This window comes from Procambarus clarkii, chromosome 81 (assembly GCF_040958095.1).
Source record: "Procambarus clarkii isolate CNS0578487 chromosome 81, FALCON_Pclarkii_2.0, whole genome shotgun sequence".
Classification (NCBI taxonomy): Eukaryota; Metazoa; Arthropoda; class Malacostraca; order Decapoda; family Cambaridae; genus Procambarus; species Procambarus clarkii.
In genome coordinates, this window is record NC_091230.1 from 7,194,077 (window position 1) to 7,217,712 (window position 23,636).

The 23,636-nt window shown below is 45.3% G+C and overlaps 1 protein-coding gene across 1 annotated transcript in view; it reads right to left on the reverse strand.

Annotated features, from left to right (window-relative positions):
- The window catches only part of LOC123773112 (angiopoietin-1 receptor-like), a 191,479-nt gene that overhangs the window by 80,132 nt on the left and 87,711 nt on the right, over window positions 1–23,636 (reverse strand). The window contains exons 11-16 of the mRNA XM_069315142.1: window positions 22,273–22,480; window positions 22,001–22,068; window positions 19,822–20,035; window positions 19,154–19,374; window positions 14,729–14,801; window positions 4,959–5,149 (exon numbers count right to left, since the gene is read on the reverse strand). Of these exons, the coding sequence (XP_069171243.1) occupies window positions 4,959–5,149; window positions 14,729–14,801; window positions 19,154–19,374; window positions 19,822–20,035; window positions 22,001–22,068; window positions 22,273–22,480 (975 nt within the window). The remainder of the gene's footprint in view (window positions 1–4,958; window positions 5,150–14,728; window positions 14,802–19,153; window positions 19,375–19,821; window positions 20,036–22,000; window positions 22,069–22,272; window positions 22,481–23,636) is intronic.

The following is a 23,636-nucleotide window of genomic DNA, read 5'->3' on the forward strand; positions in this document are numbered from 1 at the left end:
ACGCTGCACCATGCTACACACTACACAGTGGGTGATGCTGCACCATGCTACACACTACACAGTGGGTGACACTGCACCATGCTACACACTACACAGTGGGTAATGCTGCACCATGCTACAGACTACACAGTGGGTGACACTGCACCATGCTACACACTACACAGTGGGTGACGCTGCACCATGCTACACACTACACAGTGGGTGATGCTGCACTATGCTACACACTACACAGTGGGTGACGCTCGTAATGTCCTCTACTAAACAGACCTGACTGCTATAGAGACCCCAAAAATGTTATCTGGTACACAGACCTGAATGTAATAAAATCCCCAGTAATGTCCTCTCGTATAGAGACCTGACTGCTATAAGAGACTCCAGTCATGTCCACTGCTACAGAGACCTGACTATTAAAAGAGACCTAAGTAATGTCCTTGGTACAAAGACCTGACTGTTATAAAAGTCTCCAGTCATGTCCTCTGCTACACAGACCTGACTGCTATAAGAGACTCCAATTATGTCCACTGCTACAGAGACCTGACTATTAAAAGAGACCTCAGTAATGTCCTTGGTACAAAGACCTGACTGTTATAAAAGTCTCCAGTCATGTCCTCTGCTACACAGACCTGACTGCTATAAGAGACTCCAATTATGTCCACTGCTACAGAGACCTGACTATTAAAAGAGACCTCAGTAATGTCCTTGGTACAAAGACCTGACTGTTATAAGAGACCCCAGCAATATCCTCTGCTACACAGACCAGGCTGATTGTTGCCGCCGGAGGTGGGTAGTTTATTGTGCTCCCCATACTCATCCTGTGAGCGGTAGCGCAAGAAGCATTACAGAGGGCACACAAGGTCATTATCAGACCTCAACTATTATTATTACATAAATAATTTCATCTATCCTCCACACCTTATAACTACAATGTCAGCAAGCTATAAAGATTGTTCTAATTCAAGAGCTATATATTAACAGTAAGTCAGGGAGCCGGTGGCTGAGCGGACAGAACACTGGACGCGTGATCCTGTGGTCCCAGGATCGATCCCGGGTGCCGGCGAGAAACGATGGGCAGAGTTTCTTTCACCCTGATGCCCCTGTTACCTAGTAGTAAATAGGTACCTGGTTGTTAGTCAGCTGTCACGGGCTGCTTCCTGGGGGTGGAGGCCTGGTCGAGGACTGGGCCGCGGGGACACTAAGCCCCGAAATCATCTCAAGATACCCTCAGTGTACATACATGTTAGGCTTTATCGCTAATTCACAATTGTTTGAGAAGTGGAGATATTGCAGAGTCATAGGGGAGCTGCTGTTTATTATTAGTCTTCACAATACACTACTTGCTCTTCAGTCTCATATGTCGTTTATCTACTGGAAGCGAAATATGGATACAGTTCAAAGATTTCAGGTATTTTATCCTTGGTAATGAGATAGGTTGCCATATCATACAGCTTGAGTTTAGATTTATCTCTAAATGGCTCAATTTTACTACATTCCAAGCTATAGTCTTCGAGTTATAAGAGACTTCAGTAATGTCCTCAGCTACACAGACCTGACAGTTATAAGAGACCCCAATTATGTCCTCTCGTATACAGACCTGACTGTTATAGAGACCCAAGTAATGTCCTCTCGTATACAGACCTGATAGTTATATAGACCACAGTAATGTCCTCTCGTATACGGACCTGACTTATACGAGATCCCAGTAATGCCCTCTGCTACACAGACCAGTGTTATGAACCCATGTAGCCTGGGTGGAACGAGTCTACAACTGTGAGTTATTCGGTCTTCTGGACCTGACCGAGAGGTCAGAGGAAGGATGTATATATTAAATATCTGATAAATGTCAGTGAATAATTTTAAAATATGAGCAAAAGATGAGCATGCAAATAAGTGACATGAAATGAAATGTCGATACTCTGGTGACATGACGTGAGGCTAGCAGGGCGTCATGACCTTATTTGAGTCACAGAAGTTCGTCAGAGAGAGTTGTGCTTTGTTGATCTCCTGGCAATAGGAGGAACCCTAACTGTGTGCTCCTTCAAGAGGAGGTAATCAACCAGGCGTTGATGTGTGAAGCCTTTTGGACGATTTAATGTACCCAAATCAGGAGCAGTAGAGCTGTGAGGCCATCATAAAGAAACTTTGCTGGATGTCTTAGAAGACGACATCTGGGAGCACCTCAGCTGAGTGCCCTGGAGATACAAATTCTGCAGTGAGCTCATATAACAGTTGTTACAGTGGTTGCCTGTGCTTGATCGTGTGCCCTCCGATTATTGCAAATGTTTATACAATAGGACACATGGTTTATTGTGACAGTGAACTCAAATAAGAGGTTAGAGATAAGAGAACATGCTGAAGGGAGGAGTGATACGTCCGCCCTCTCCTAAGGTCAGTAGCTGACTGAAGGGGTACGCCCCTGCCTCGCGACCTGAGAGGCGGCCAGCGACTTGTCTGGAAAATGTTCCCAAGTGGACCCGCCCAGGATGGGGGAGGACCGTCACGGTGACGCAATAGTGTTGAAAGTGATGTTGGATGGAGGAGTTTTATTTTCTGTGAATACATTTAATTATGTTTTGTTAGGAAAACGTTTATTATGGAATGCTGATGGATTTGCTGGTTTGTGTGGGAGAACTGCAACGTTTGTGTGGGAGAACTACAACGTTTGTGTGGGAGAACTGCAACGTTTGTGTGGGAGAATTGCAACGTTTGTGTGGGAGAAGTTAGTGAGAGAACTTCATACCAGAGGAGGAGTGTATGCCGAACTCCAAGTGTGAGCTTAAACTTATAGTGTGAACTGAACTGTAAGGTGGTGCAGGACTTCAAGTTGATAAGTGGAACTCCAGAAACAGTGAATCGTCGAGTAGTGTAGGTAGCTACACGTTGTTTGTGTGAAGCGTTTGGAGGGAGCTTCACTGACCTTGAAGGAGGACTACCTTCCTGCTGATTGAAGGAACTGCATGAGAACCTTACAGAATATTTTGAGGAGCCAGGTTATGATTGTAGTAGGGGACCTCGAGTAATGGAACAGAGGATCACTTGGATCTTGATGTTTAAGAGAGTGCTTTACTGCGTTTTGGCATGAAAGACGCAGTGTAAGGTGAGAGATTTATGCTTTTTGTAGAGTAGGAAATATGTGAATATTTTTTTGTGCCATATATTGCAGCCAAAAGCAGTGAAGGAACCAGAAGGTTGTAAGCCGAAGTTTAAGTAGCAGCCTGATACAATTATAGGTTGGAGCCATAAGGCGATATCGGAGTGTTATCAGTTGGTAGCCGCCTAAGAGGTCGTAATGTTTTATAACTTTTCCTGCATGTATATTGTGTATGTTGTATAATATTAAATGTTATATTTGTTAGCTGGCTTTAGCTCTTGTCCTGGTGAGGCTTTCTGCCTAGAGAGAGAAAGACACAGCTATAACTTGGGTGATAGTGGACTATAACTAACTAAGGGGGATTGAGAGACCATCGTCCAGTAAGGAGAGTGCAGGGAGACATGGCGGCTCAGGAGCGGGTGTGTACTCATGATAACTAGGCAGTGTGAGACATATCCCTGAATAAAGGTAATCCTGAACACCTCTCACAGAACCAGACGCTTACGAGGGTGATCTAAATAAATGCAAGCACTCCAGTGTTCATTGCTGGTCGACCGACAGTAGTAGGAGCGTGGCTGCCGAGGTCGGCTGTTTGTTCTGTCAGGGAGTGGTTGGGGTCTCTGCTCAACCCATAAGCTAATATCAGGCGTGTTCTAATACCAAGTTTCATTGTATGTACGAAGAAACCACTACCATCCCCCCCCCCCCATCTACCCCTCTGATACCAGACTGTTATGAGAGACCCCAGTATTGTCCTCTGCTACACACACCTGACTTATAGAGACACAAGGAATGTCCTCTCGTAAACAGACCTGACTGTTGTAAGAGACCCCAATAATGTCCTCTGTTACACAGACCTGACTTATAAGAGACCACTGTAATGTCTTCTGCTACACAGACCTGACTGTTATACGAGACCCCAGTAATGTCCTCTCGTATACAGACCTGATTGTTATATAGACCACAGTAAGGTCCTCGCGTATTATAGACCTGACTGTTACAAGAGACCCCAGAAATGTCCTCTGGTACATATATCTGACTGTTATAAAAGTCCTAATTAATCTCCTCTGGTACACATATCTGACTGTTATAAGAGTCCTAATTAATGTCCTCTGGTACACATATCTGACTGTTATAAGAGACCCAAGTAATATCCTCTGGTACACAGACCTGACTGTTATAAGAGACATAAGTAATGTCCTCTGGTACACAGACCTGGCTGTTAAAAAAAAGACCCCCTGTAAAGTCCTCTGATACACATATCTGACTGTTATAAGTATCTCCAGTAATGTCCTCTGGTACACAGACCTGACTGTTATAAGAGACTCCTGTAATGTCTTCTGATGCACATATATGACTGTTATAAGTGTCCCCAGTAATGTCCTCTGGTACACAGACCTGACTGTTATAAGTGCCCATTAATGTCCTCTCGTACACGTGCATATAGAACTTATGTGTTATAAAAAACACATAAAAATAAGCGCATAAGCTTGTATAAATAAAAAGTGAATTAATAACCAAAGGTTTAGAAATTGAATAGAGAATGTCAGCCACGTTTCTTAATTTTATCACACTATATCTAGATAAATTTATTAATTAAATATACCATTTAGATTTAGAAACTTTCATAATTTGCTAAACCACGCCAATGGTATAATTCTTGTTCTATTTTAAATCATCTTAAACTTTACATTTAAGTTTTTATTATTATCCAGGTTCTGAATTTCACAATTACTAAGTTGTTCAGTTTCGAATCCTTTGAATTTATCTAAAACATCTAAACTTTTAAATATATCACGTGGTAAATAAACGATTTTTTGTAAGTCAGGATTGGATGTAAAGAGTGCAAGTTTAGCAAGTATTGCCTTACTTCCACTTGGGTGATAATGGCTGTAGTGTTGTGATGGATTACTTCCTCTTGTGTGGCTTGGCCCGAGACGACCCGGGCAGAGGCCTGGTAGAGGACCAGGGCGCCCGCTGGGTCTGTGGGCGGGTCCCAGGCTACTTCCACGCTGTCTGTTGTGACAGACAACTCTCTCAAGTTTCGGACCGGAGATGGTTCTGTGGAGAGGTCAGATCAACGGCTGTGAGTGGGCTGAGTGGAAAGGAAGTGGGCTGAGTTGAAGGGGGAGTGGGCTGAGTGGAAGGGGGAGTGGGCTGAGTTGAAGGGGGAGTGGGCTGAGTGGAAGGGGGAGTGGGCTGAGTGGAAGGGGGAGTGGGCTGAGTGGAAGGGGGAGTGGGCTGAGTAGAAGGGAGAGTGGTTTAAGGTTCACTTTTTTTTATTCCATGCTGTTTTACTTATATAAGTCTGTCGTACCATCAGTAAATATTTCCTAGCGCTTTTACTCACCTAGTTGTACTTGTGGGGGTTGAGCTTAGGCTCTTTGCCCGCCTCTCAACTGTCAATAAAATGGTGTAAAATGGAGTGATTCTGGACCATATTGGGCTCTGTCAAATCTACATTTGAAACTGTGTATGGAGTCAGCCTCCACCACATCACTGCTTAATGCATCCCATTTACTAACTACTCTGACACTGAAAAAATTCTTTCTAATGTCTCAGTGGCTCATCTGGGTAATAAGTTTCAACCTGTGTCCCTCTGATCGTGTTCTACCCATGCTAAATAGTTTGTCTTTGTCCACCCCTGTCAATTTTATAGGTGGTTATCATGTCTCCGCTTAATCTTCTGTCTTCCAATGACATGAGGTTTAGCTAACGTAGCCTTTCCTCGTAGCTCATAACTCGTAATTCTGGGACTAGTCTGGTGGCATACCTCTTAATCTTCTCTAACTTTGTATTGTGTTTAACTAGGTATGAACTCCAAGCTAGAGCTGTGTGCACCAGAATTGGTCTGACATAAATGTTATACAAGGTTCTGAACGATTCTGTGTGTGTGTGTGTGTGTGTGTGTGTGTGTGTGTGTGTGTGTGTGTGTGTGTGTGTGTTTACTAGTTGTGTTTACTAGTTGTGTTTTTGCGGGGGTTGAGCTTTGCTCTTTCGGCCCGCCTCTCAACTGTCAATCAACTGTTTACTAACTACTTTTTTTCTTTCTTTTTTTCCCACACCACACACACACACCCCAGGAAGCAGCCCGTGACAGCTGACTAACTCCCAGGTACCTATTTACTGCTAGGTAACAGGGGCACTTAGGGTGAAAGAAACTTTGCCCATTTTGTTTCTGCCTCGTGCGGGAATCGAACCCGCGCCACAGAATTACGAGTCCTGCGCGCTATCCACCAGGCTACGAGGCCCCCAAGTTGTGTGTGTGTGTGTGTGTATTCACCTAGTTCTATTCACCTAATTGTGCTTGCGGGGGTTGAGCTCTGCATTTTTGGCCCGCCTCTCAACAGCCAATCAATGAACTTTTTTTTCACACCCCCAGGAAGTAGTCCGGATAGCTCTCTAACTCCCAGGTACCTATTTACTGCTAGGTAACAGGGGGAAGGGGCATCAGGGTTAAAAAAAACTGTAAATTTTGTTTCCTCCTGCGACGGGAATTGAATCCCGGTAAACAGGACTACGTATCCAGCGTGCTAACCAATCAGCCACCGGCCCCTGGAGGCCGGTGGCCTCCGTACATACCTAGTTGTACTTACCTAGTTGCGCTTACCCGGGGGGGGGGGGGCTCTGGCTCTTTGGTTCCGTCTCTCAACTGTCAATCAACTGGTGTACAGGTTCCTGAGCCTATTGGGCTCTATCATATCTACACTTGAAACTGTGTATGGAGTCTGCCTCCACCACATCACTTCCTAATGCATTCGATTTGTCTACTACTCTGACACTGACAAAATTCTTTCTAATGTCTCTATGGCTCTTTTGCGCACTCAATTTCCACCTGTGTCCCCTAAAACGTGTTCCCCTTGTGTTAAATAGTCTGCCTTTCTCTACCCTATTAATTCCTCTGTGAATCTTGTATATGGTGATCATGTTCCCCCTAACTCTTGTGTTTCCCAGTGACGTGAGGTTCAATTCTCGTAGTCTCTCCTCCTAGCTCATACCCCTCAGTTCGGATACTAGACTGGTGACAAACCTTTGAACCTTTTCCAGTTTAGTCTTATGCTTGACTAGATATGGACTCCATGCTGGATCCGCATACTCCAGGATTGGTCTAACATATGTGGTATACAAAGTTCTGAATGATTCCTTACACAAGTTTCTGAATGCCGTTCGTATGTTGTCCAGCCTGGCATATGCTGCTGATGTTATCCTCTTGATATGGGCTTCAAGGGACAGGTCTCGCGTGATATCAACCACCAGCTGTGTGTGTGTGTACTCACCTAATTGTGTTTACGTGGTTGAGCTCTGGCTCTTTGGTCCCGCCTCTCAACCGTCAATCAACAGGTGTACAGATTCCTAAGCCTATTGGGCTCTATCATATCTACACTTGAAACTGTGTATGGAGTCAGCCTCCACCACATCACTTTCTAATGCATTCCATTTGTCAACCACTCTGACACTAAAAAAGTTCTTTCGAATATCTCTGTGGCTCATTTGGGCACTCAGTTTTCACCTGTGTCCCCTTGTGCGTGTGACCCTTGTGTTAAATAGCCTGTCTTTATCTACCCTATCAATTCCTTTCAGATTCTTGAATGTGGTAATCATGTCTCCCCTAACTCTTCTGTCTTCCAGTGAAGTGAGGTTTAATTCCCGCAGTCTCTCCTCGTAGCTCATACCTCTCAGCTCGGGTACTAGTCTGGTGCAAACCTTTGAACCTTTTTCAGTTTAGTCTTATCCTTCACTAGATATGGACTCCATGCTGGGGCTGCATACTCCAGGATTGGCCTGACATATGTGGTATACAAAGTTCTGAATGATTCTTTACACAAGTTTCTGAATGCTGTTCGTATGTTGTCCAGCCTGGCATATGCTGCTGATGTTATCCTCTTGATATGGGCTGCAGGAGACAGGTCTGGCGTGATATCAACCCCCAAGTCTTTTTCTTTCTCTGACTCCTGAAGAATTTCCTCTCCCAGATGATACTTTGTATCAGGCCTCCTGCTCCCTACACCTATCTTCATTACATTACATTTGGTTGGGTTAAACTCTAACAACCATTTGTTCGACCATTCCTTCAGTTTGTCTAGGTTTTCTTGAAGCCTCAAACAGTCCTCTTCTGTCTTAATCCTTCTCATAATTTTGGCATCGTCCGCAAACATTGAGAGAAATGAAGCTATACCCTCCGGGAGATCATTTACATATATCAGAAACAAGATAGGACCGAGTACAGAGCCTTGTGGGACTCAATTGGTGACTTCACGCCAATCGGATGTCTCGCCCCTCACCATATTTCTCTGCTTCCTATTGCTTAGGTACTCCCTTATCCATTGGAGCACCTTACCAGCTACACCTGCCTGTCTCTCTAGCTTATGTACCAGCCTCTTTTGCGGTACTGTGTCAAAGGCTTTCCAACAATCCAAGAAAATGCAGTCCGCCCATTCATCCCTTTCTTGCTGAATCTTTGTCACCTGGTCGTAGAATTCTATTAAGCCAGTCAGGCAAGATGTACCCTCCCTGAACCCATGTTGGCGATTTGTCACGAAGTCTCTTCTCTCCAGATGTGCTATCAGGTTTTTTCTCACAATCTTCTCCATCACCTTGCATGGTATACAAGTCAAGGACACTGGCCTGTAGTTCAGTGCCTCTTGCCTGTCGCCCTTTTTGTATATTGGGAACACAATCGCCATCTTCCATATTTCTGGTAGGTCTCCTGTCTCAAGTGACCTACTATACACTATGGTGAGTGGCAAGCAAAGTGCCTCTGCACACTCTTTCAGTACCCATGGTGAGATCCTGTCTGGACCAACAGCCTTTCTAACATCCAGATCCAGCAGGTGTCTCTTCACCTCCTCTCTCTTGTAATTTCAAACTCTTTCCAGTGCCGCTTGGTTTACTACCCTTTCTCCTAGCACAGTGACCTCACCTTGTTCTGTTGTGAAGACCTCCTGGAACCTCTTGTTGAGTTCATCATACACCTCTTTGTCTTTTTCTGTATACCTGTCCTCGCCTGTTCTAAGTTTCATTACCTGTTCTTTCACTGTTGTTTTCCTTCTGATGTGACTGTGGAGTAGCTTTGGTTCGGTCCTGGCTTTCTTTGCTATATCATTTTCATTGCTTTTCTCTGCTTCTCTTCTCACCCTGACATACTCATTCCTGGTTCTCTGGTATCTCTCTCTGCTTTCTGGTGTTCTGTTATTCAGGAAGTTCCTCCACGCCCTTTTGTTCAGTTTCTTTGCTTCCATACATGCCCTTTATACCATGGATTCTTCTTTTGCTTCTCGGATTTTTCCTCTTGGGCCGGGATGTATCTGCTTACTGCCTCCTGACACTTTTGGGTGACATAGTCCATCATATCTTGTACAGACTTAGCTCTGAGGTCTGTGTCCCAAGGTATTTCCCTTAGGAAGCTTCTCATCTCCTAATAATTTCCCTTTCGGTATGCCAGTCATTTGTTTCCTAGTTCTTTTTCGGGGGGGATAATTCCTAGCTCTACCAGGTACTCAAAGTTCAGTACACTGTTATCACTCATTCCCAAGGATGCTTCCATCTTGACTTCCCTTATATCCCACTCATTTAGGGTAAATATCAGATCAAGCATTGCTGGTTCATCTTCTCCTCTCATTCTTGTTGGTTCCTTGATGTGCTGGCTTAGAAAGTTTCTTGTTGCCACGTCCAGCAGCTTAGCTCTCCATGTTTCTGGTCCTCCATGCGGGTTTCTGTTCTCTCAATATATCTTCCCATGGTTGAAGTCTCTCATGATTAGTAGTCCAGATCCATTCCTGCTAGCAACAGAAGCTGCTCTCTCTATTATGTTAATGGTGGCCATATTGTTTCTATCATATTCCTGTCTGGGTCTTCTGTCATTTGGTGGTGGATTATATATGAATATGACTATAATTTTTTGCCCTCCAGTTGTTATTGTACCTATTATGTAGTCACTGAAACCTTCACAGCCCTGAATATCCATCTCCTCAAAGTCCCAGCCTTTTCTTACCAGCAGGGCTACACCACCACCACCTCTTCCTTCTCTCTCTTTCCTCATAACATAATATTCCTGTGGGAACACTGTATTTGTCATGGTTTTCGTTAGCTTTCTTTCTGTGAGAGCAGTTATGTCTGGGTTTTCCTCTAGTACCCATTCTCCAAGTTCATTTGCTTTATTTGTAATTCCATTTATGTTAGTGGACATTGCCCTGAGGCTCACTTTCTTCTGTCCCTTCTTAAATCTCCTCCTTGGTGAGTGTTCTGCTGGTGGAGGAAGCTGTGCCATGGGTGTGAGGATTTGTGAGGTGGATACTAGGGTTGCAGAGGATACTGGGATGAGGGGTGGGGGTCAAGTGAAGGGAGAGGGACAGGGAGGGTATGGGGTGAAAGGGGCGGGAGAACAGGAAGGAAAGGGGGGTTTTCTATGCAGACGAGGGTGGTGGGGTTGCCCTCCTTGCTGGTGTTACTGGGTAGCTGGTTGTGGATTTCCCCCTCGCCTCTGGGGGTGATGTGTTGGGAACTGTGGTTTCCTGATTTTCCCCTCTCGCCCTGCACTTCTTCCTTGCTTCTGCCACCATGGCCCTCTCCTCCCTCATCATGTCCCTCTGGAGGAATACTTTTTTTAATTCTCCCACATGTTGCAGGTGGCTTTTCTTTGTTAGAATTGTGTCCTTTGTGTTCTCGTTTGCAAACACTATCTTTAACAGACGGTCTCGGTCTTTTTTGTACCAGCCTAACCTGAAAACCTTCTGAATGCTATGCTCAGCCCCTTCCATGTCTAGTGCCTTCAGTATTTCATTCACTGCCGCTTTGTCCTTATCATTTCACTCTTTCCTATGAGAGCCTTCCTGCTCTTTAATATCCACAGCTACCACTGATCTTTTCCTTTCCAGCAGCTGGCTAGTGGAGCGTGCCGCTTCCTGTGAGGTGGCTGCTTTCATGGCTACCTCCATCACTGCAGACATTACTTCAGAGCTGTTTTTTTTTAGCATTTGTGCAAATGTTGCTATTATTGTGGCATTCTCCTCCAAAATACTATTACAACCTTCTCCCTGGGTGATTATCTGAGCCTCAGCATCGACACTGTTCTCTTTGAGGGCTCTAATCTCCTCCTTTGCTGCTGTCAGCTCTCTTTTTAGGTTGCTTATTTCATTCTCCATTTCCTGCATCATTTCCTGCATTTCACTCTTGATGTCCTCCAGAAACTGGGCGAACATTTCCTTCATTTCGTCACCTGAACTTTTCCCTGTTCCCCTGTTGCCTCTGGCTGCCATGCTTGACCCTGTTCCTAGTTGTGCTGTGTTAGGATTTGTCAGAAGGGCAGAGTGGGGTGGGGGGGGGAGAGAGAGAGAGAGAGAGAGAGAGAGAGAGAGAGAGAGAGAGAGAGAGAGAGAGAGAGAGAGAGAGAGAGAGAGAGAGAGAGAGAGAGAGAGAGAGAGAGGGGGGGAGGGAGGGAGGGAGGGAGGGAGGGAGGGAGGGAGGGAGGGAGAGAGAGAGAGAGAGAGAGAGAGAGAGAGAGAGAGAGAGAGAGAGAGAGAGAGAGAGAGAGAGAGAGAGAGAGAGAGAGAGGGAGGGAGGGAGGGAGGGAGGGAGGGAGGGAGGGAGGGAGGGAGGGAGGGAGGGAGGGGGAGAGAGAGAGAGAGAGAGAGAGAGAGAGAGAGAGAGAGAGAGAGAGAGAGAGAGAGAGAGAGAGAGAGAGAGAGAGAGAGAGAGAGAGAGAGAGAGAGACAGAGAGAGAGTGGGAGAGAGGGAGAGTATGTGTGGGGGATGCGGGGGACTGGGGGGTGGGGGGCCGTTGGTGGCAACCAGGTCAGATCAGGTCAGATGGGGGGTAAGAGAGGAGGTGGGGTATAATGGGGTCTTACTTCTTTCCACGAAATGTGTTAATCCTTTCTTCCCTGACTGAACGTTTGTGTGAGCGTGTGTGTATGTGTTTTTGTGTGTGCGTGCGTGTGAGCATGCATATGTACGTGGGCGTGTGTGCGCATGCGTGCGTGTGTCACGAGTTCCCATAAGCGTTAACCTCTACCCAAAATGAGCCACTTTCAGATTTTAAATATATATGTTATCTTGAACAAGAATTTTATAGTATTTTACCTCACACTGTACACCTGATTAATTGACCAGAGAGGAGTACATACCAGTCTGCCTTTCCGCTCACACAACTAGATGAGTAATGACGATGGTGCTCTGTCGTCGCCTCCCACTTGGTGATTCACTAAGTGCTAGTACACTGATGATGGCTGTTCTTCTCTATCTACACAAAGCTCTGGAGTCACTCACTATATCGTTATGTTACAATTCACTAATTTACTGTACCCCTGATCACAGTCACCACCCAACAAACACAATCAGGCAGTTCCACGGCGGGTCGTCCCATGCTGGCCATCAGGTCAGGTTGCGATATGACTATGCTATGTTGCACCCTGCTAGCTTCACACTGCGAGAGGCCAAATACTATGATCTAGCCTCTATACTCCTTCAATGTCCCGAGAAATTGACGAATTTCCGTGGACCTCACTAATCGTGTGTCTCCCACCGGCGGCGGCCTACAACTGTGTGTGTGTGTGTGAGTGTGTGTGTACAACTAGGTGAGTACACTCACCTAGTTGTACTTACGAGGGGGTTGAACTCTGGCTCTTTGGGCCCAGCCTCTTAACTGTCAATCAGTCACTGATATTTAGTCCCCCCCCCCCTCCCCACACACACACACACCAAGGAAGCAACCCGTCGCAGCTGTCTAACTCCCAGGTACCTATTTACTGCAAGTATATGCAAATCCAGGATCCCTGGACCCAAGGACTACGAATCCCGAGCGCTGTCCACTCAGCCGTCAGGCGCCCGCGTGTGTGTATGTGCTAAATCCACAATTAACGTGGAGATTAAACTAACGATGAACCGTGTGACAATAAAAGTTGAGTGGTATGGTGATAATAAATTATTGTATTTTATTAATAATCAAATTAATTTGCATAATAACACTTTTATAATTAATAATAATAATATTGTATAGTTGATGGAAGTATCAATAGTTTGGCGGCTCTCAGTTATGTCATTATTGTTGTGTTAATAAGTTAAGCACTAAAGGAACACAAGCAAAACCATATATTCTAACTGAAGGGTTTTAAATTTCTCCATGTATGTATGTACGAATGGATGTATGTATGCATGAATGTATGTATTTATGTATGTATGTATGGATGTATGATGTATGTATGTATGTATTCACCTAGATGTATTTACTTAGTTATGCTTGCGAAGGTTAAGCTCTGCTCTTTCGGCCCGCCTCTCAACTGTCAATCACTCAATTGTTACTAACTACAATTCCCCCCCACCCACACACACACATCTCCAAAAAGGAGCCCAAAACAGCTGTTTAACTCCCAGGTATTTATTTACTGCTAGGTAACAGGGGTATCAGGGTGAAAGAAACTATGCCCATTTTGTTTCTGCCATCAGAGGGGATCAAACCCGAACCCTAAGATTAAGAGTCCAGAGCGCTGTCCACTCAGCAATTAGGGCCCCCCTCCTGATGAATGTGTGGAGGTGTGTGTATGTATGTATGTATGTATGTATGTATGTATGTATGTATGTATGTATGTATGTATGTATGTATGTATGTATGCATGTATGAATATAACTGAGAGGTTACTTTAGTCTCGAATACAAACTAACTGCTTGGTCAAGAGTTTGACGATATTAATTATTATTATTATTATTATTATTATTATTATTATTATTATTATTATTATTATTATTATTATTATTATTATTACAGCCCGTCCTCCAAGAATGGGGTGGTAAATGTAAGAAGACAAATAAGTGCAATTATGTACTATTCATAGCAGTTAGGAATTGTACTTATTTTCACTTAGTATTAAATCGTAATGTCAACTATATTGTTAATATTTGAGTTTACCTGAAAAACTAAATAGAAAACCACAACCTCACCTAACCGTCTTAGTTTTAAAGATAATAATTTTATTGCTTCTTAATTACAATTAGTACTTAACCTATAGCTATATTAATATTACAGTTTTATAAAAATAATAAAACAAAAGTAAAATATATAAATAAATTGTAAAGTAACTCAGGATATTTTAAAATTTTGTACAAAATCTATATTCATTAATAAACCTATAAAAGAAATTCCTGATATTTAAAAGTTGAGTATAGCAATTGATATTGAAAATTTCATCCCAAAATTCTGAGTGTCTTAACAGAAAACGAGAAAAATTAAAACGGGGGAGGGGGTTGGGTAAATGTAACAGCCCCATAAGTGCAATTATGTTCTGTTTATGACAGTAAGACAACGTACTTATTACACTTAGTATTAAATCATACTGTCAATTTTTAATTCGGAGGATGGGTTGCATTATTATTATTAAAACTTAAATTAAGGTAAGGTAATTATCCGGAGAGCTGTAAGCAATACAGCTATGTATCTCTATGTAATCTTTACATGAGAATAAGGATTCTGGATAAGAGGAGGAAAGGGATGGTGCCTAACGAGTTTATCAGTCGGGGGATTGAACGCCGACCTGCAAGAAGTAAGACCGTTACTCCAGCAACCAGAGTCAAGGGGTTACAATACTTATTACAAAAGAATATTAATTTAGAGTATAATCAAATAATAATAATATAAGAAGATGGACTCACTTCCTGGGCGAGTCTGGGCCGACACCTGTGTCTCAGGGCCATAGACCTTCACCTGTGTGTTCTTGGCCGCCACCTGTAATGTTTACACCAGATAACATCTGTAATGTTCCCCCCAACACTTACAGTTATATACAATCTATTGTAGAACCACACACTGAGCACCACGCTGACCACCACACACTGAGCACCACACACTGAGCACCACACACTGAGCACCACACACTGAGCATCACACTGAGCACCACACACTGAGCACCACACACGAACCTGGAAAATGGGCACTAGAAGAAAACCCAGACATAATAGCACTCACAGAAACAAAGCTAACGAAAACAATAACAAATGCAGTGTTCCCACAGGACTACTGTGATGTGAGACAAGAGAGAGAAGAAGGAGGAGGTGGTGGTGTAGCTCTGCTGGTAAGAAAAGGCTGGGGTTTTGAGGAGATGAATATTCAGGGCTGTGAAGGTTTCAGTGACTACATAACAGGTACCATAGCAACTGGATGACAAAAAATTATAGTCGTAGTCATATATAACCCACCACCAAATGACAGAAGACCCAGAAAGGAATATGATAGAAACAACATGGCCACCATTAACATAATAGCTTCTGTCGCTAGCAGGAATGGATCTGGACAATTAATCATGAGAGACTTCAACAACGGGAAGATAGATTGGGAGAACAGAGACCCACATGGAGGACCAGATACATGGAGAGCTAAGCTGCTGGATGTGGCAACAAGAAACTTTCTAAGCCAACACATCAAGGGGACCAACAAGAATGAGAGGGGAAAGATGAACCAGCCATGCTTGATCTGAAATTTACCCTAAATGAGTGGGATATAAAGAAAGTTAGCTTGGAAGCACCCTTGGGAATGAGTGATCACAGTGTTTTGATCTTTGAGTACCTGGTAGAGAATTTATGAGGAGATGAGAAGTTTCCTAAGGGATATACCATGGGACACAGACCTCAGAGCTATGTCTGTACAAGACATTATGGACTATGTCACCTAAAAGTGTCAGGAGGCAGTAAACAGGTTCATCCCGGCCCAAGGGGAAAAATCCGAGAAGCAAAAGAAGAATCCATGATTTAATAGGGCATGTAAGGAAGCAAAGAAACTGAACAAAAGGACGTGGAGGAACTTCCGAAATAACAGAACATCAGAAAGCAGAGAGAGATACCAGAGAACCAGGATTGAGTATGTTAGTGTGAGAAAAGAAGCAGAGAAAAATTATGAAAATGATATTGAAGGCAAAGCCAAGACCGAACCAATTTACTTCACAGTCACATCAGGAGGAAAACTACAGTGAAAAAACAGGTTATGAAAGACACGTATACAGAGAATGACAAAGAGGTGTGTGAATAACTCAACAAGAGGTTTCAGGAGGTCTTCACAATAGAATAGAACAAGGTGAGGTCACTGCGCTAGGAGAGGGGGCAGTAAACCAGGCAGCTTTGGAAGGGTTCGAAATTACGAGAGATGAAGTCAAGAGACACCTGTTGGATCTGGATGTGAGAAAGGCTGTTGGTCCAGACGGAATTTCACCATGGGTATTGAGAGAGTGTGAAGAGTCACTCTGCTTGCCACTCTCCATAGTGTATAGTTGGTCATTGGAGATGGGAGACATACCAGAAATATGGAGGAAGAGTAATGTGGTCCCAATATACAAAAAGGGTGACAGATAAGAGTCACTGAACTACAGGCCAGTGTTCTTGACTTGTATACCATGCAAGGTGATGGAGAAGATCGAGAGAAAAAATATAGTAAAACATCTGGCGAGAAAGAACTTCGTGACAAATCGCCAACATGGGTTCAGGGAGAGTAAATCTTTCCTTACAGTCTTAATAGAATTCTACGACCAGGTGATAATGATTAAGCAAGAAAGAGAAAGCTAGGCGGACTGCATTTTCTTGGACTGTAGGAAAGCCTTTGACACAGTTCCCCATAAGAGGGTGGTGCATAAGCTGGAGAGACAGGCAGGAGTGACTGGTAAGGGGCTCCAGTGGATAAGGGAGTACCTAAGCAATTGGAAGCAGAGAGTTATGGTGAGGGGTGAGACCTCAGATTGGCGTGAAGTCACCAGTGAAGTCCCACAGGGCTCTGTACTCGGTCCTATCCTATTTCTGATATACGTAAATGATCTCCAGGAGGGTATAGACTCATTCCTTTCAATGTTTGCTGACGATTCCAAAATTATGAGAAGGATTAAGACAGAGGAGGACTGTTTGAGGCTTCAAGAAGACCTGGTTGATACCTGGTTGATGGGGTTCTGGGAGTTCTTCTACTCCCCAAGCCCAGCCCGAGGCCAGGCTTGACTTGTGAGAGTTTGGTCCACCGGGCTGTTGCTTGCAGCGGCCCGCAGGCCCACATACCCACCACAGCCCGGTTGGTCCGGCACTCCTTGGAGGAATAAATCTAGTTTCCTCTTGAAAATGACCTAGACAAACTGAAGGAATGGTCGAACAAGTGGTTGTTAGAGTTTAACCCAAGCAAATGAAATGTAATGAAGATAAGTGTAGGGTGCGGTAGACCAGATACAAGGCACCATTTGGGAGATGAAACCCTTCAAGAGTCAGAGAGAGAGAAATACTTGGGGGTTGATATCACTCCAGACCTGTCCCCTGAAGCCCATATCAAGAGGATAACATCAGTGGCATACGCCAGTTGTCCAACATAAGAACGGCATTTAGAAACTTGTGTAAAGAATCATTCAGAACTTTGTATACCACATATGTCAGACCAATCCTGGAGTATGCAACTCCAGCATGGAGTCCATATCTAGTCAAGCATAAGACTAAACTGGGGAAGGTTCAAAGGTTTGCCACCAGACTAGTACCCAAGCTGAGAGGTATGAGCCACGAGGAGAGACTACGGGAGTTAAACCTCACGTCGCTGGAAGACAGAAGAGTTAGGGAGGGACGTGATCACCACGTACAAGATTCTCAAAGAAATTGATTGAGTAGATAGATAAGGACATGCTGTTTAACCCATAGGATACACGTACTAGGTGACACAGGTGGAAATTTGAGTGCCGAAATGAGCCACAGAGATATTCGAAAGAACTTTTTCAGTGTCAGAGTGGTTGACAAATGGAAGCATTAGGAAGTGATGTGGTGGAGGCTGACTTCATACATGGTTTGAAGTGTAGATATGATAAAGCCCTGTAGGCTCAGGAACCTGTACACCAGTTCATTGACAGTTGAGAGACGGGACCAAGGAGCCAGAGCTCAACCGCCGCAAGCACAAATAGGTGAGTTGATGTAGGTGAGTAGATGTAGGTGAGTACACAGAGCACCACACTGAGCAACACACACAGAGCACCACGCACTGAGCACCGCACCCTGAGCACCACACTGAGTACCACACACTAAGCACCATACTGACTACCACACACTGAGCACCATACTGAGCACCACACACTGAGCACCACACACTGAGCACCATACTGAGCACCACACACTGAGCACAACACACTGAGCACCAAACACTGAGCACCAAACACTGAGCATCACACACTGAGCACCATAATGAGCACCACACACTGAGCACCACACTGAGCATCACTCTGAGCACCACACACACTGAGCACCACACAGAGCACCACGCACTGAGCACCACACTGAGCACCACACAGAGCACCACACAGAGCACCACACTGAGTACTACACTAAGCACCACACACAGAGCACCACACACTGAGCACCACACTGAGCACCACACACTGAGCACCACACTGATCACCACACACTGAACACCACACACAGAGCACTACACTGAGCACCAAATACTGAGCGCCACAATGAGCACCCCACACTGAGCACCACACACTGAGAACCACACACTGAGCTTCACACACTGAGAACCACACACTGAGCACCACATACTGAGCACCACACGCTGAACATCACATACAGAGCACCACACACTGAGTACAACACACTGAACACCACACACTGAGCACCACACACTGAGTACAACACACTGAACACCACATACTAAGTACCACACACTGAGTACAACACACTGAACACCACATACTAAGCACCACACACTGAGTACAACACACTGAACACCACGCATTAAGCACCACACACTGAGCACCACACACTGAGCACCACATACTAAGCACCACACACTGACCACAACACACCGACCACCACGCATTAAGCACCACACACTGAGCACCACACACTGAACACCACACACTAAGCACCACACACTGAGCACATCATACTGAACACTAAACACTAAGCACTATACACAGCGGAACCAAAGAGCTAGAGTTCAACCTCCGCAAGCACAACTAGGTGAGTGAGTACAACGAACCACACACCGAGAAAAACAGATTGAGCGCCACTCACTGAGCACACCATTCTGCTCACAACACGGAACACAACACATAAACACAACAAACTGCTAACCTTTATCATATAGATGATGTTCTCGGGCAGATTCTGAATGATGTAACTCTTTGTATTGGCCGAGACGTTGGCGGTGTTCCACTGATGTGTTCCTTGTTGCTGCCAACTGACTGTAAACGCTTGCAGTTGACCTCTGGGCGGCGTGTCGTGAGGACCATCCCAGGTCACGGTGAAAGAGCTGGCAGCTTCCTGGACCTTGAGATTGGTAACCTTCCCCGGAGCTGTCAGGATAAACTGGTGTTGTTATCACAAGGTATTTAATACTCTCCTGCCGCCTCTTGTGTTCTTTTTCCCCTAACTATTGTTGCCTTGTGTGCTCAGGTGTTGTTATCACAAGGTATTTACAAGCCTCCTGTCGCCTCTTGTGTGCTTTTCCCCTAACAATTGGTGCCTAGTCCCAAGAGCGGGTTGTGTTAACCCACCCATGAAGCATCGTGATCTATGGTCTATGTTAACACATCCTCAGAGCAGATGTTATGAGAGCAGCCTGGCTACATTACCACTAGGATAAGGGCAATATTAGTGACCTACTTAGCCCTAGTATGAGGCAGGTGTTTTGAGGGTGACTTTGGTACCCCTCCCCCCTTGCTCACCTTGTAACATGCCAACAGTGTGATCTGAGCTAACAACCAATTTGAACAGATGTCATTGAACTGAATCGCACTCACCTTGTGGCAGAGTCTTGACATCTGTTAGTTGTTCTGTGCTGTACGCTGTGCTCGTAGCAGACAACACTTTGACGTTGTAGTGTGCGTAAGGCTGAAGACCTGACACCCTGTAGCTCGCCTCATCTACTCGCACGTAGAGATAGACTTGGTCGTTGAGTCCCAGCCAAATACCCAAGGCATACTGCAGGCGGCACTTGGTCTTGTATGGAAGGTCCTGGTGGGGGAGAGGACCAGAAGTTATCATGGAGAATAGAAGTGCAGTGTGTTACTTCTTGACAAAATGTTCTTAGTTAAGAGTATTTGGGGCTGTTGTAGTTTTTGTTGTTTAGATTCAGATACTCGGAACAAAAGTTCCAAGTAGCACGGGCTATGGTGAGCCCGCAGTGGACTTTGTGCTTGGAGGTTCCTGCTTCAACTGTAATGAATGACTCTTAAGCCTTGTGTTTCTTGTCACATCTACTGTTAAAACTCTGTTTAGAGGGAAGCCTCCACTATTTCCTCCTCGTGTTCGTTCCTTAAGCTTCCTGGTCATACACAGGTGATTCCTGACATCCCTGAGGCTCATCCCAGTGCCCAGCTTCCATGCATGACCTCTCGTTACCTTACTGTTCAACCTGAACATTATAACACTGTTTAATCAATAACTCTGAGAACTTTATAAATGAAAAACATCCCCAATATTTCCCCTTTCTTCCCGTGTCATTAAGGTCAGCTCCTTCAGTCTCTATTTCAGTCGCCTCACTTCAGGGAGCAGTCCTGTAACGAACATGTTTACTTTCTCAAGCTTTTAGTGTGTTTAAAGGTAAGTGTTCCGTAGTGGCACTGCATACTCGTGCTCTGGTCGGATGTGTGCTGTATATGGAGTCCTGAAAGCATTCATGTTTAGTTTTCTCAAGACTAACCTTACGATCGCCGGTTTAGCATAGCATATGCTGCTGATATGATTCTGCTTGTGTGTCTCGGTGAGAGGTACTGTGTTCTGTTTACCACCAGGTCCTAATCTCTCGCAATGGTTTGTTCGATCCACTAATATCATTGGTTCCAGCACTCACCCTTGTGGGACTCAGCTAATATCATGGGTTCCAGCACTCACCCTTGTGGGACTCAGCTAATATCATGAGTTCCAGCACTCACCCTTGTGGGACTCAGCTAATATCATGGGTTCCAGCACTCACCCTTGTGGGACTCAGCTAATATCATGGGTTACAACACTCACCCTTGTAGGACTCAGCTAATATCATGGGTTCCAGCACTCACCCTTGTGGGACTCAGCTAATATCATGGGCTCCAGCACCAACCCTTGTGAGACTCAGCTAATATCATGGGCTCCAGCACCAACCCTTGTGGGACTCGGCTAATATCATGGGTTCCAGCACTCACCCTTGTGGGACTCTGCTAATATTCTTCCCTCATTCCGGTTTTCCTGTCTTACTGTTATTCTGTTTCCTATTTGTTAGGAAGTGTCCCAAAGAGATCATGACTCTTTTAGTTACTTCGGTGCTTACCTAGTAGTGCATATCTAGTGTGTGTGTACAGTGAGCGTAGACCTAGCTCTAGAGCCTCGCCATATAGCATTGAACCGTTATATCTTTGCTGGAGTCTCCCGGAGAGAGCAGCGTATGCCGACGATGAGTCTCAACAACGTGGCATTACACGACTTGATAATTGTCCAGGGCGGACCGAAACGTCGTCGTTTCTCCATTTTCTGATGTGTGGTTTGGTCATTAACAGCTTATGCCGTTTGAGGTTGACGGCCGTCAGCTGGAGACTCGTGGGGTTGATGTTAGGTCTGGAGCAAGGAGGGTACACTAACACAGCCTGAGTCAGGCATGTGGCCACAGTTTGCTTGGACTGATAACATTCCATGTTCTGCAGGTCACCACAAGCCTCACCTTTCCTTTAGAGATCGCTACCAGATTTATACTTTTTTATACTTCATTATACTTTTTATCCTTTACCCATAGATTAACATGGACTAGCATCCAACTGTTATCTCGGCTCAGACATCAAGACAACTCACATCCATGGTAATTTATGTCTTTTTCGAACTGAAAAGTAGATATGAAAACGCGTGGAAGTAGAAGATACTACGATATCTTCCAGATTTCAGTCTTGGAGAAAAGATGCCTAATATATTATAAATTGCTTTTGAAACACAGCGTGTTTCTCACTAACTCACCTGCCAGGTCACTAAGAAGCTGTTGTTGGTCACCTCAGAGACGTTGATCCAGGATGGTGCTTCTGGAACTGAAACAGTGAGAGTGAAGGCAACACCTTGATAACATCATAATATTGTGATCCGTCTACTAGTATATACCTGTACTGTACTCTGTGATCATCTTCTAGTACCTATCTGTACTAGTAGACGGATGATCCATCTACCAATATCTAGCAGTACCATCAACATAGCTAATAAACAACCAGAAAGACGTTGTCAACTCCGGTACTTACTGTCGGGACAGGAAGTGTTGAAACTGACAGTGTGTACTCTCTCCCGTCCCGTACCGTCTGCCACACACGCCTGTCCCCTGCCGCCCCTAGAGACCTGCAACAACACCTGCATGCTGTATCCGGTCGCTGGTTGCAGGTCTCTCACAGTGTTGGGTTGGCCAGGTGATGCGGTCTGCGAGAATGCTTTTCCTGCCCCTTCGTCCGTAATCTGTTAAATTAATTTAGAATTCAAAACCACGGTGAAGGTGAGGAGCTGGAGGCTCCCACTGAGGCAGCTCTGACACACCAGTAGCCATGTTGAAGGTGAGGAGCTGGAGGCTCCACTGAGGCAGCTCTGACACACCAGTAGCCATGGTGAAGGTGAGGAGCTAGAGGCTCCACTGAGGCAGAGTCTGACACACCAGTAACCATGGTGAAGGTGAGGAGCTAGAGGCTCCCACTGAGGCAGCTCTGACACACCAGTAACCATGGTGAAGGTGAGGAGCTAGAGGCTCCCGCTGAGGCAGCTCTGACACACCAGTAACCATGGTGAAGGTGAGGAACAAGAGGCTCCCACTGAGGCAGCTCTGACACACCAGTAACCATGGTGAAGGTGAGGAACAAGAGGCTTCCACTGAGGCAGCTCTGACACACCAGTAACCATGGTGAAGGTGAGGAGATAGAGGCTCCCACTGAGGCAGCTCTGACACACCAGTAGCCATGGTGAAGGTGAGGAGCTAGAGGCTCCCACTGAGGCAGCTCTGACACACCAGTAGCCATGGTGAAAGTGAGGAACAAGAGGCTCCCACTGAGGCAGCTTTGACACACCAGTAACCATGGTGAAGGTAAGGAACAAGAGGCTCCCACTGAGGCAGCTCTGACACACCAGTAACCATGGTGAAGGTGAGGAACAAGAGGCTCCCACTGAGGCAGCTTTGACACACCAGTAACCATGGTGAAGGTAAGGAACAAGAGGCTCCCACTGAGGCAGCTTTGACACACCAGTAACCATGGTGAAGGTGAGGAACAAGAGGCTCCCACTGAGGCAGCTTTGACACACCAGTAACCATGGTGAAGGTAAGGAACAAGAGGCTCCCACTGAGGCAGCTCTGACACACCAGTAACCATGGTGAAGGTGAGGAACAAGAGGCTCCCACTGAGGCAGCTCTGACACACCAGTAACCATGGTGAAGGTGAGGAACAAGAGGCTCCCACTGAGGCAGCTTTGACACACCAGTAGCCAGGGTGAAGGTAAGGAGCTAAAGGATCCCATTGACGCAGCTCTGACACACCAGTAAGTTTGAACACCAGCTTGCTGCTTTAGGACACCCGCTTGCTGCTCTAGGACATCAGCTTGCTGCTCTAGGACGCCTGTTTGATGCTCT